The sequence below is a fragment of the Corylus avellana genome, chromosome 3, assembly GCF_965113065.1.
Source record: "Corylus avellana chromosome 3, dhCorAvel1.hap1.2, whole genome shotgun sequence".
In the NCBI taxonomy this organism is placed as follows: domain Eukaryota; kingdom Viridiplantae; phylum Streptophyta; class Magnoliopsida; order Fagales; family Betulaceae; genus Corylus; species Corylus avellana.
Window position 1 is genome coordinate 34,853,852 of NC_142492.1, and position 11,786 is coordinate 34,865,637.

The 11,786-nt window shown below is 34.5% G+C and overlaps 2 protein-coding genes across 2 annotated transcripts; both read left to right on the forward strand.

The window, feature by feature from the left end:
• Nucleotides 1-545: 545 nt before the first annotated feature.
• On the forward strand, nt 546-1,634 carry GASA6 (Gibberellin-regulated family protein). Its single transcript, XM_059587884.2, has 4 exons — nt 546-753; nt 856-891; nt 980-1,013; nt 1,161-1,634. Exons 1-4 carry the CDS (start codon nt 673-675, stop codon nt 1,340-1,342), a joined length of 333 nt encoding a protein of 110 aa, XP_059443867.1. The 5' UTR covers nt 546-672; the 3' UTR covers nt 1,343-1,634.
• Nucleotides 1,635-4,675: 3,041 nt separating this feature from the next.
• Nucleotides 4,676-8,391, forward strand: LOC132176659 (Exostosin family protein). Its single transcript, XM_059588928.2, has 3 exons — nt 4,676-4,915; nt 5,117-6,494; nt 7,715-8,391. Exons 2-3 carry the CDS (start codon nt 5,517-5,519, stop codon nt 8,234-8,236), a joined length of 1,500 nt encoding a protein of 499 aa, XP_059444911.2. The 5' UTR covers nt 4,676-4,915; nt 5,117-5,516; the 3' UTR covers nt 8,237-8,391.
• The last annotated feature ends 3,395 nt before the right edge of the window (nt 8,392-11,786 follow it).

The window sequence follows — 11,786 nt, forward strand, 5'->3', positions numbered from 1 at the left end:
TTACTATCTTAGCATGATTTTATTTTTTATTTTTTTGGTGTTACTGAGTTGGATATTTGATCCCAGCTCAGAAAATTATGTGGGTTTGAGTTGGCATATTTTGAACCAAATTATAAACAAACAAAAAAAAAAAAATCTATATCTCTCTAATTCTGAATATCAGAACTTTGAGTAAAATGATATCAGAGCCAATAGTTTTGAATTCGAACCATAACTTCAAAGTTTACCTTTCGTTTCAATTAAATGTTTTATGTGTTTTACTTTATTTATTAAGGAGAAGTTTGAATCCATGCGTGAGTGTTACAATATAAAGTAGACAATTAAATTTACCATATCATATCGGTTTAAGCTTTTGAGATAAACGATGATTTAATATGATATTAGAGCAAAAAATAATGAGTTCGAACGATGACTCCATAATTCACTCTCTCCAAAGGTCCAAATTTTACTGCACCTCACCCAAATCCATAAGCTAAATGGACAATGTGGGAAGGAATATGTCCCCCACATGGATCAAATAAGGTGTCTCTTTAATAGATTAGATAAGTACTCCCATCTGCTGTCCAGCCCCTTCAAAAATGGTCTATTTATAGCCACTTCTACTTTGCACTCTGAATTAAGCCCCACACTACCCACCCAACTTCATCCAGATCTCTCTCTTTTTGCCCTGTAATGATGATGATGGCCATGCCCAAGCTTATCTGCATTCTGCTTCTAGCTCTCCTTGGCATTTCCATGGCTGCTGAAACCCAGGTAATTAATTAACTTCTTTCTCCTCTCTACTCATCACTGCAATGGGGTCCATGTGAACAAAAAAAAAAAAAAAATGTTAATGTCTTTTTCTCTCTTTTGTAGGTCATGGCAAAAGAAGCCCAGTACCACCTGGATAGTGTAAGTTTCTTCTTCTGCTATGACAAATATTGATTTCTTCTTCTGCAAATCTTCCTAGTAGTTTGACAAAATATTTACCTTTTTTCAGGGGAGATATGGGCCAGGAAGTCTTAAGAGTTCACGTACGTCCACTACTCTGAATAGCCCATAAGACTACATTGTGTTCTTATTATCTTGATTGTTTACTGCGCAAGTAAACATAAATATTCTAACACAATTAATGATCTTTATTGTTTTTTTTTTTTTTTTTTATAATATAAAACGAGCAGAATGCCCATCACAGTGCACCAGAAGATGCAGCCAGACGCAGTACCACAAACCCTGCATGTTCTTCTGCCAAAAGTGCTGTGCCAAGTGCCTCTGTGTGCCTCCTGGGTACTATGGGAACAAGGCTGTTTGCCCTTGCTACAACAACTGGAAGACCAAGCGTGGAGGACCCAAATGCCCTTGAAAGTTGAAAATGCTTTCTTTCCTGGAATCCAAACAGGGATTTAGATCTAATTCATTTTTATTTATTGTTGGTTCTATGTATGATTAATCTGGTCATCAATTTAATGACCAGTTAATGTTCTAGCTACCCAAATGGGAATTAATTTCACTACTACTCTACTAGTGCTCCTCAGGGTTTTGTCCTCTGTTATGAGAGCAGAGTAACCAAATTCAGTCACCGTCATATGTAATCATCTTCATTTCTTCTATGAATAAAACTTGTATTAGTTTTTAATAATAATGTATAATTCATGGAACATATAGATGCAGAAATAAATTGTTAATACGTTTGGAGGGTTTTTTTTTTTTTTTTTTGAAAAAGTATTCTAAAAGCTAGAAGTTTTTTGTTTTTTTTAGCCTCAAAAACATTTTAATGTAGTCTGACGCCTAAAGTTAATTTTCTAGTTCCGTTCATGATTTTGATGTGAAATAAAGGTGAAATCAATTTTGAGTATTCTGTGTTTTTTTTTTTTTTTTTTTTTTCCAAGTACAGGAACAAAGCAAACCAACTAAACAACTAAGTAACTAAACAAGCTTAAAATTAACAAATTAGATCCTTTCCACCAACAATCCGAACAAATGGAGGAGGTGGCGGAGCAGTAGGAATGCTGCCAGATGAATATGTGTTTTAGGTTGTTTGTTAATATTTCTGTTTTGAAAATGAAAAACAAAAATAAAAAAAGAGAATGATTTAACGTACAAAGCCACTATTTTAACCTATAAATATTTGTACTTTTTTAATGTCAGCATGGAGAACGTCAATCCTCTCCATTTCAAAAGCCCAAGGGAGAGATTGAATTTCAAGGTGTAGATTATATTTTACATATTTAGTGGTGTATTTATTGTAAGATGGTGAATATATTGTTGTGTCATTTAAAAATGAGGTTTGATACGGACACAATACAAACTCAACTCATAGCCAACTTCTCTCTTATATGTAAAAAAAAAAATTGAATTTTAAACCAAACAAATTGTCATTTTTTCAAAATTGTCATAATCTCAAAATCCTCTCCCTCAATTTTTTTTTTTTTTTTAGATGACACGTAAGAGAAAAGTTGGCTATAAGTTGGATTTGTGTTGTGACTTTAACATTTTCCTTTAAAAATAATATAATAATTATTTTAAAAATAATAATATAATAATACGTAAACAGTTAAATGCAACAAAATAAAATTTAGACCGTATGATAAATTCTACTATTAAATGAAATTAAAAATAAAAAATAAAATTCTATTAACATCTTTTGGGCTATCTTGAACCATTGATGAAACTTGGGCCACCATGCCCAACCTAAAAGATTCAACTGGGAAAAGTGGGTTGGCTCGAAGCTCAACTGTATGAAAGCCCACAACAAACATCGTCCCATAGTCTGAAGCCCGTTGTTTACATACAAAAAAATTGAAGAAAGATAGGCCCATTAGTTCTAGTTTCTTTCATGCAAAACTTTTTTTCATTATAATTTCTTTCTTATTTTTGAACGATGTCAAGAAAAAATTAATAAATAACTCAAAATACTAAATGCTCAAACTATTTTCATTTTTGTGTCACGTTAGAAAACATTAAAAAAAATATTAAAAAAAAAACCCTTTAAAAGGCATTAGTTTTTTTTTTTTTTTTCCTCTAAAAAATATGCAACATTCATCGATGAAATTTCATGAGCGTAAAGCTCTTACATCACAGAGCATACAGCTCTGAAAAATTATAGCCAAAAGCTATAAAGGCTACAAAGTCATAAAAATGACTTCAAGCTTCCGCTAACCTATGTACAATTACATTTAAGGAACATATCTGTTTCGTGCAGACTAGATCTAGGACATGGATAGCCCAAATACAAAATAAAAATAAAAACAAAAACGACTAAAAACTAAAAATTCGGTCGTGAGAGTTAAGCTCTCATACCGATCTATTTCATCCTCAATCCAAAAGTCAAGACAACAAATCTATCCTCAACCCGAATTATACATCCTCTTTTTCCTTCAAAATATAATTCTTTTCATTTCAAGTGAATTGAAAATTTTTCATTTCATAGCCCAATTTTATTTTTTATTATTATTATTTTTTTTTTACATTACTAAGTCTATAAAATCTAATTTAAACCATAAATTAATCCTCTCTTTTTGTCCAAACCTCATATATATCCCTATGTGATTATGAAAGAGAAAGATGATTCAAACAAGCACCTTATCATTTTTGTTAGTATATTTTGGATTTGAATTCCCAACAAATGTAAATGAGTTCTTATGAAGCTACTAACATATTTGAGTATGAAGATGAGTTGCTCGGGACTTACTCCCGTAGATAAGTCCTATAAAAATTTAATTACATTTATTGTCTAAATTACTATTAATCAATTTGAAAGTAAAGTTATGAGAAATCTTTATCCATCCATACATGGGGCGAACCTACATAGGGCTTTGGAGGGTTTTCAACAACCCCAAAATTTTTTTAAAAACTCCTATAAAAATGAGACTTGTTATTCTTTAAACTCTCGTCCAAATTTATCATTGGATTCTACAGATTCAATAATAGATTCAATTAAAAAAAAACAAATAGAATTGGACAAAACAAGGAAAAATAGCATTTCTCATAAAAATGCTATTTTTTATATCGTGGCCCGTTAAATGTTTAATTTTCCACCCCATATGACATATCTACTCTTATATCAAATCTTTGTAATTTAAAATATATATATAGCAAATTAAGAAACTTTTGTATTCAAAGGAAAGTTTTCTTTTAAGAAAATTTTATAGATATGTAACTTTTGTAAACAATTATGACTAAATTAAAAATTTGTCTATTTTTATTATTCATAAACACGCCAAAAAGATTATATATTTATGTGCTTATTAAATTACATTAAAAATAAAAAAGAGTCAAATTCCACCCTTGTATTCGTAGTTGTTGGGATGAAAATGGCGCATCTTCTTTAGAAAAGAGATTCTCGATGTTACCCTTTACATCTATATCCTTTTACACGTGGCAAGTCCATCTTCTGCATGAAATTTTTTCAAAATTAGCTAACCCACCAGATTGATTCTCTGCACCAAAAGTACAGAACCCATCAATGAAGCTTTGCCAATCTCTCTCTCTCAGGCCCACCGCTGCTGCATGAGACCGTCTTAGGATATTATTATTGCATTTTGTAAAATCATATATAATATAAAAATCCCAAATGAGTTTACTTTTACGGCAAACTGATGAGACAATTGCTTCAAGAAAGGAAAAAAAATCAATAAAATATATGACATGAAAATTGAACAATGGACACGTGAAAGGTCCGTTGTATCTACTCTCTCTCTCTCTGTTTCCATGTCTAAATTTCATGAAAAGCCAAGAGAAAAGCGTAAATAAATTGATCGTCTAATTTTCTTTGATAATTAAATCCCATAAGAAAGATGAAGAAAATAGGATAATATATACAGGGTCAAAAGACCTTTTGTACCAGACGTGTCTCTCACTTCGTCCCTGTGCATTCTCGAGAGGTGGTATTTTCAGGTCCATGGGGTCTTCTTGGAATCCCAAAATGATCGATCAGGTACTCATCTTGCAACTTCGCATCAACCCAGTTTGTCGATTTGTATATCTTTGACAACCCAGATGATAAAATCTTGATTTTTCAGTGTAATGTTGCTCTTTTTAGTTTTCTAAATTAAATCCCACAAGAAAGATAAACGCTTGTTTCAGCTGAAAAAAAAAAAAAACTCAAAATCAAGCATTCCTCAAACTTTGTGTACAGATTGATCACTTGCGTTGATGACGAATCCAAAAAGGGAAGCTTTTTGTTGGCAAGTTTACCACAGATGTAGTCCATGACTATCTTTTGGGCAAAAAAGAAGGCCTTGTGATCTTCTTCAAAACCCCTTAGGGTTTAAAGGCAGAAAATGAGTTACTTTTCACAATGAAAATTGGGTTTCCTTTCTGTGCTTTTGGAAATTAAGGTGATCTTGTTACTGGGTAGGGGTTAAGTCGTCTTCCTTTATGTCCCTTTAAATTGGTGCAATTAGAAGCTAAAAACTCTTTGGCTTGGATTTATATTTTTTTCTCAGCCATTGGCTAAACACTTTTTTGTAGTCTAGCAGCTCTTGCTCTCTCGTTTAACTTTCTGAACTCAGAACAGTTTTTCCTGAATTTCACCAATGTCGGAGAAAAACATGTTTTCCTCGAGGCTTTTTTTCTACCTAGTAACCATTTCTATGTTCCTCTTGATCCTTTCATCTGTGTTCCTTCTTGAATTTAGCAATAATTCTATCATACCTAGATCAGTATTTGAGCGTATTCTTGTTAATAGCACATCAGTTTACTTCAAACCCAATGTCAGAAGTGAACAAATTACTAGTCCTTTCACCCCTTCTGGGGATACACAAATAAATGTCGAAAGGCCTGTGAGAAGTGGAAAATTGGCATGTCAAGTAAACAATTCGAGTAGGAAAATGCCTTCTCCAGGAAAGCACAGAAAGATGGACTGTGACCCTTCTCAGGCTCACTTGAGGGTGTTTATGTATGACTTGCCTCCTGAATTTCACTTTGGATTATTGGGTTGGAAGGGAAGGGTGAATCAAACATGGCCAAATGTCAATAATCCAAATCGAATCCCATCATACCCAGGTGGGCTGAATTTACAACACAGTATAGAGTACTGGCTCACCCTTGATCTTCTGTCGTCCAACACCCCAAATGTTCTTAGACCTTGCAGTGCCATAAGAGTGAAGAATTCAAGTCAAGCCGATGTCATTTTTGTGCCATTCTTCTCATCTCTGAGTTACAACAAACATTCTAAGCTTCATGGGAAGGAGAAAGTTAGTGTTAATCAGATGTTGCAGAGAAAATTGGTTCAGTTTTTGAGGGGTCGGGAGGAATGGAAGCGATTGGGTGGGAAGGATCATTTAATTATTGCCCACCATCCAAATAGCATGTTAGATGCAAGAAGCAAGTTGGGGTCAGCCAGGTTTGTACTCGCAGATTTTGGAAGATACCCAGTTGAAATTGCAAATCTTGGGAAAGATATAATTGCTCCTTACCGGCATTTAGTGAGGACCATTTCCAATGGTGAATCTGCACCATTTGACAAACGTCCTATATTGGCATACTTCCAAGGTGCAATATATAGGAAAGATGTGAGTTGTTCTTCTTTTCCCTTTTACAATGAATCATTACTGCTTCATCTCGACATCTCTCTTCTTTGTATGGACTTATTCTATCCCCCAATTTTGGAATTAATCACCACATGCTTTAAAGTATTTTTATTCTTGTGGAATTGGTTGATAAGAATGAAGAAGGTATAATGAAATGCTTTGTGATTAGCACCCTGAATTTAATATCGAAATGACTTTAGATGTGAATTGAGGACTCCATAATAAGTACTGCATAATGGAGAAAACTTAGATTATCTTATCCTTCACTACACAGTAATAGCAAAGTCGCAAACTTCAATAATAAGTTGAAAGGAAGAGTAACAAATGTGATTGTTGATTTACTTTGGAGGTATCACTGATCTACACTTTTGTCATGGCTGGTTCTGATTGTTGTAGAAATACCAAAAATGAGTGGGGCAAGGGATTTTTGTTATTACTGATCGCTCTGGAGATCAACTTGGTTATAACCGCATAAAATAAACACCATTACAATGGTTCTTGGTCTGTCCACAAGAATGTTCCGTTGGATTTGGCTTAGGTGCCGTAAAACAACTACAGCATATGTGTTGTAGTTTTTTCAACGGTCCAGATTTAATTTCACTCTCTCTCATGAAAAACTTGGAATTAAAGCTGGACTGTTATGCTGTAGTTTTTTCTACAGCATCAAAGCCAAATCCGTATTGTATTGGATATGCCATCAAATGTACCATTATTACCGCTCATATAGGATGGGTACTTCCTAGCCAAAACAGAGGAAGGGTACTATAGATATAGATTTCCGGTCCTCCAAGCTGTACCAGTTTTGTAGTAATCTATCTTTCTGGGTTCCCAAGCAAACAACAGTTTGTAATTGCTTACACTTCATCATATGGGAAATATTCAAAATGTATAGGGCAATGGCAAGATTTGATTTAAATACTTAGTTTCAGTGTCGCAAAACCAAAAACTTACCCAATTTATGTAATGTATATGAAGAACGCTGTCAATTAATATCAAGTGGATATGATTGACACAATAAGTTTCTAATGCTAGTTCTTTATGGTGGTTATGATGGCCTTTTTTGTCATCATTGCTTTCTTCCTCTCTTTTTTTCATGGTTATCCATATAATTTTGACAACAATATTTTTTTTTCTTTTGAATTGCATCATGATATCTTACTCCATGTAGATCAACCTGATCTTGATTTTAAATTTATTTTCAGGGAGGATTCATTCGCCAAGAACTGTATTACCTTCTCAAAGATGAGAAAGACATACACTTCACATTTGGCAGCATACAAGGGAAGGGAATTAGCAGCGCAGGCCAAGGGATGGCATCATCCAAGTTCTGCCTCAATATTGCCGGAGACACCCCTTCCTCAAATCGCCTCTTTGATGCCATTGCGAGTCATTGTGTTCCTGTGATTATTAGCGATCAGATTGAGCTACCATTTGAGGATGTCTTGGATTACTCACAGTTTTGCTTATTTGTCCGTGCATCCGATGCGGTAAAGAAGGGTTACCTACTGAATCTTCTTCGAGGAATCAAGCAAGACAACTGGACCAGAATGTGGGAAAAATTGAAGGAGATTGCTCATCATTTTGACTATCACTATCCTTCCCAGCCTGATGATGCTGTGGATATGATTTGGGAAGCAGTTTCACGTAAGATATCTTCATTACGAATTATACTCCATAGGGGGAACAGATATAAAAGATCTCAGTCTCTCGTACATAATAATTGAAATGACAAACGCCTACTTGAAAGAGCCATTGAAGGGACAAGCATAATCATTTTAAAGATCTGTTAGGGCATTTCTTCACCTATGTTTATCCACACTTCTTGTAATGTTCATTGATTCAGTTTTTTTATTATAATAACAATTGCATTTGCTGTGCTGATCATGGAGCACTTGTATAAACCTCTTTTTACTACTCTCTTCCTCCTTTTAGACACTCAGCCCAGCATAAAAACTGAACAAATTAATAAAGTATTATTCAATGAAGATGGCCTCTGAGTTTATGATTGGAAATTGCTGCATCAAATTTCAAGTGAAACAAGCATACAGATGAACAAGGAATGAATCAAAACAACATGAGGAATTGGCTATAGCTGAAAAAAGACAAAAAAAAAAAAAAAAAAAAACATTCTATTGATTAACTGTATCCATGAAGAAGAGTCACCAATGCAAAAATATTGAAATTCTTGTGTTTTTTTCATATAGAAAAATTGGAAAATTCACTATATATATATATTGTATGCATTAGCCAGCATTGTCATGCATTTTTTAGTATTCAGCTGTTGGAACCTAAGATTACAAGATACAGAGATAGTGCTGGCTCACAGATTGGTTTTAGCTGCAACTCTTCAGCTTGACAGAAAGCTTCAACTGAAACAAATAGAAATAATGAAATTCAACCACTCCGCTTCAAGAAATTGTCGAGGAAGCACAATGCCAGCCACCCATGTGTTTCTCTTTGCATCAGTTAATAGCCTTTAGCCGTCTCTTCCTTTAGAGTAGCTCCCTCCACAGCAAAAAAAAAAAAAAAAAGGAAAAAAAAAAAGAAAAAAAGGAGAGGCTGGAGCATGTCAACCCCTGTTGTGAATGGGGTCTGATCCTTTTCGAACACTTCTTTTGTTCGACTGATTGGGATCAAACATTATTGAAGGCGAAGGTGCCAAATTCAGCTTCATATGCACATCCTCCTCTGCAACAACCTCTAGAACTCGCAGATGCTTAAGAAATGGAGATTGCCCTTTGCCCCATTTCAGAGCAAGATCAATGCTTCTCAGGCCAGAAACCTCCTGTGGTTGAAGAGCTAAAAGCCCTATACAAGCAAGAAGAATGACTGCTCTATAAGCCAAAGGACCCATGCTTGTACTCTGCAGAAAAACTAGAGAATATGTGGTATGTCTCAGACTCTTATGCCTTATTCCTATAAGAATACGCCTGGGGTTTTATCTTTTTATGGGATTTGGAAGGCTAAAAGCACAAAAGCACCAAGGAGGCCCCAGAACATGTAGGGAAGTTTTAGATTCAACTCAATCATAAGCCTGTCACAGAAGCAATAAAAGGCTGTTTTAGAAGACTCTGACAGGTTTGAATAAAAAGTTAGTTTGGAACACTATCCTTGGGAAGCCAAGTATCTTTGCATTTCGATTCCACATCTCTCTTATCATTTGCCTAGTTCTTTTTTACCAAACCAAGACCAAGAACTGACTCTTGGAACTCTTAACTTAACTGCCCCACGTAATCCCACCATACTGACATGTCCTTAGGACATGTTTCATGCTTTACATGCAGGGCTTCAACTGAACTGATGCAGATCAAACATATCTCATTTTTTTACCACACGAAACATCATATGTAATATAGTCATAGGCATTACTCTAACGTTTAACCCAATTTCATTCTCCCCATCTTCCAATTTCAATTTAGTTAAGGTATGAGGAAGTTAGAAACAATATTTAATAGCATCCTCATTCGGCTAGCCAAATATTATTTTGGCTGGCCAAGATGCTAAAATGGAAGCAAAATGAGCTACATTCAGCTAACAATTTGAAAAAACATTTGATGAGCTATATTCGATGAGTACTGTTCACTCACCAAATGTAAAATCAAAAAATTTTAAAGTGTGTTTTTATTGACACGAAACATCATATGTAATATAGGTATGACTGTATCGTTTAACCTAATTTCATTCTCCTCATCCTCCAATTAATTAGGTTATGGGGGAAGTTAGAAAGAAGATTTAAGGCGGAAAATGTATGGCTCACAATGCGACAAAATGGGTCACCTTCCAATCTTTTTTAGGAAGCATTCTCATCTCTTACCTTTACGCATATAATAACAATATCACACAAAAGAAGAATATTAATATCTATAAAAAAAAAAAATTGAAAAATGAAAAATTTGCTACAATGAGATGTTGAGAATGCTATAGTAGCAAGAAAGACATCAAAAGTAGATATGTTGGGGAAATGGGTAGGGAATAGTAACCCCTCCCAAAAAAACCCAAATACTTGCTTTATGCACCAAGACTTGCTTTAAGCTAACTCACTTTAGAATTCCAAGCTCTTCCCTCCATGCAACCAAAATCACAATCTTGGTTTCTTGTGCTAAATGGAATTCCTTTATGCTTTTCTTTGCTCTCTCTTGGGATATCTCAGGCCTAAATCCTCCATTCAAAGTTTCAAAGGAAACTCTCATTCGGCTTCAATATCTGGCCTTGTCTTCTTTTCTTTCTTTATTTTGTTCTCGCTTATCCATGAAGACCATCTTTCTCTTCTCCCCCCTCCCTCCCCCATCTTCTTTTTTGTTTTTTTTCCCCCAGCTTCTTTCAACAACTTGAAGTTATAAAATCCCACAAACAACAAAATATGCTAAAAGCACAGGCTTCTTCCCAATTTAAATTCATTGTGTGAGAGAGAGAAAGGTAGGCTAAGAAGGAAGAATGGGGGGGAGTGGTCATGGTCCAAACCAAGTATCCCTTAGATACTCTTAACAATGTGGGCCTCTGCTTTAAGTACTGTATTAAAGCAAAAGAATCAATGAACTGTTGCTTTCCAAAAATCTTCCTTCACCATCACATTTCACTTTAAGACCCCCCCTCCCGGCAGAGTTTCTTGCTTATATACAAGGATAGATCGTTTGTTTCGTGGCATGCGGGTATCATTCTGCTTGTAGAGTTTGGCTTACCTCCGGTAATCACCGGAGATTTTTTATGCAGAAATAAACGGTGGAGATTGCAAGAGTACTGAATTTACATCTAACAAAAATAACAGACATTAAATTAGAATTAGAAATGATATATCACAAATCAAAGCGGGGTGTCTTTGCAGATTCTCAAGAATGGTCCTACTAAAGTAATAGGATTCCAGAACCTCAAGGTTTTGTTAACCTAAAGTGATACAAGATAAGAAATCTAAATTGGATGAGGCAGTATAAGAAGTGTCATCAAATTCCTTTTGGGTCCGCAATCAAGATAGAACCAGCAACAAAAACCTTGACGCCTTTCTTGCCAAATGACAATAAAAAAATGTGTAAAGCATAAGTATGGTACAAGTAGAGGATAATTAACATTTCAATCATTGCTTATCATATTAATTTATAAAACCATAAAAATGCAGATAAATGAAAGGGTGAGAATGAGAAAAAGAATACCTATGGCTGCTACAAAGTAACAGTATAATAATAATAATAATAATAATAATTCGTTAACTCAAGAGATAATTAATTATGTTTAAAAGTCAAATTTTTTGCTTACGCATTTTACTAATTATGGGTTGGCAAA

Coding starts and splice junctions, on each gene's coding strand:
- GASA6 (XM_059587884.2), top strand. CDS start 673: ATGATGATGATGGCCATGCCCAAGCTTATCTGCATTCTGCTTCTAGCT. Junction 754..855: donor CCATGGCTGCTGAAACCCAG/GTAATTAATTAA, acceptor TCTCTTTTGTAG/GTCATGGCAAAAGAAGCCCA. Junction 1,014..1,160: donor AGGAAGTCTTAAGAGTTCAC/GTACGTCCACTA, acceptor TAAAACGAGCAG/AATGCCCATCACAGTGCACC.
- LOC132176659 (XM_059588928.2), top strand. CDS start 5,517: ATGTCGGAGAAAAACATGTTTTCCTCGAGGCTTTTTTTCTACCTAGTA. Junction 6,495..7,714: donor GTGCAATATATAGGAAAGAT/GTGAGTTGTTCT, acceptor ATTTATTTTCAG/GGAGGATTCATTCGCCAAGA.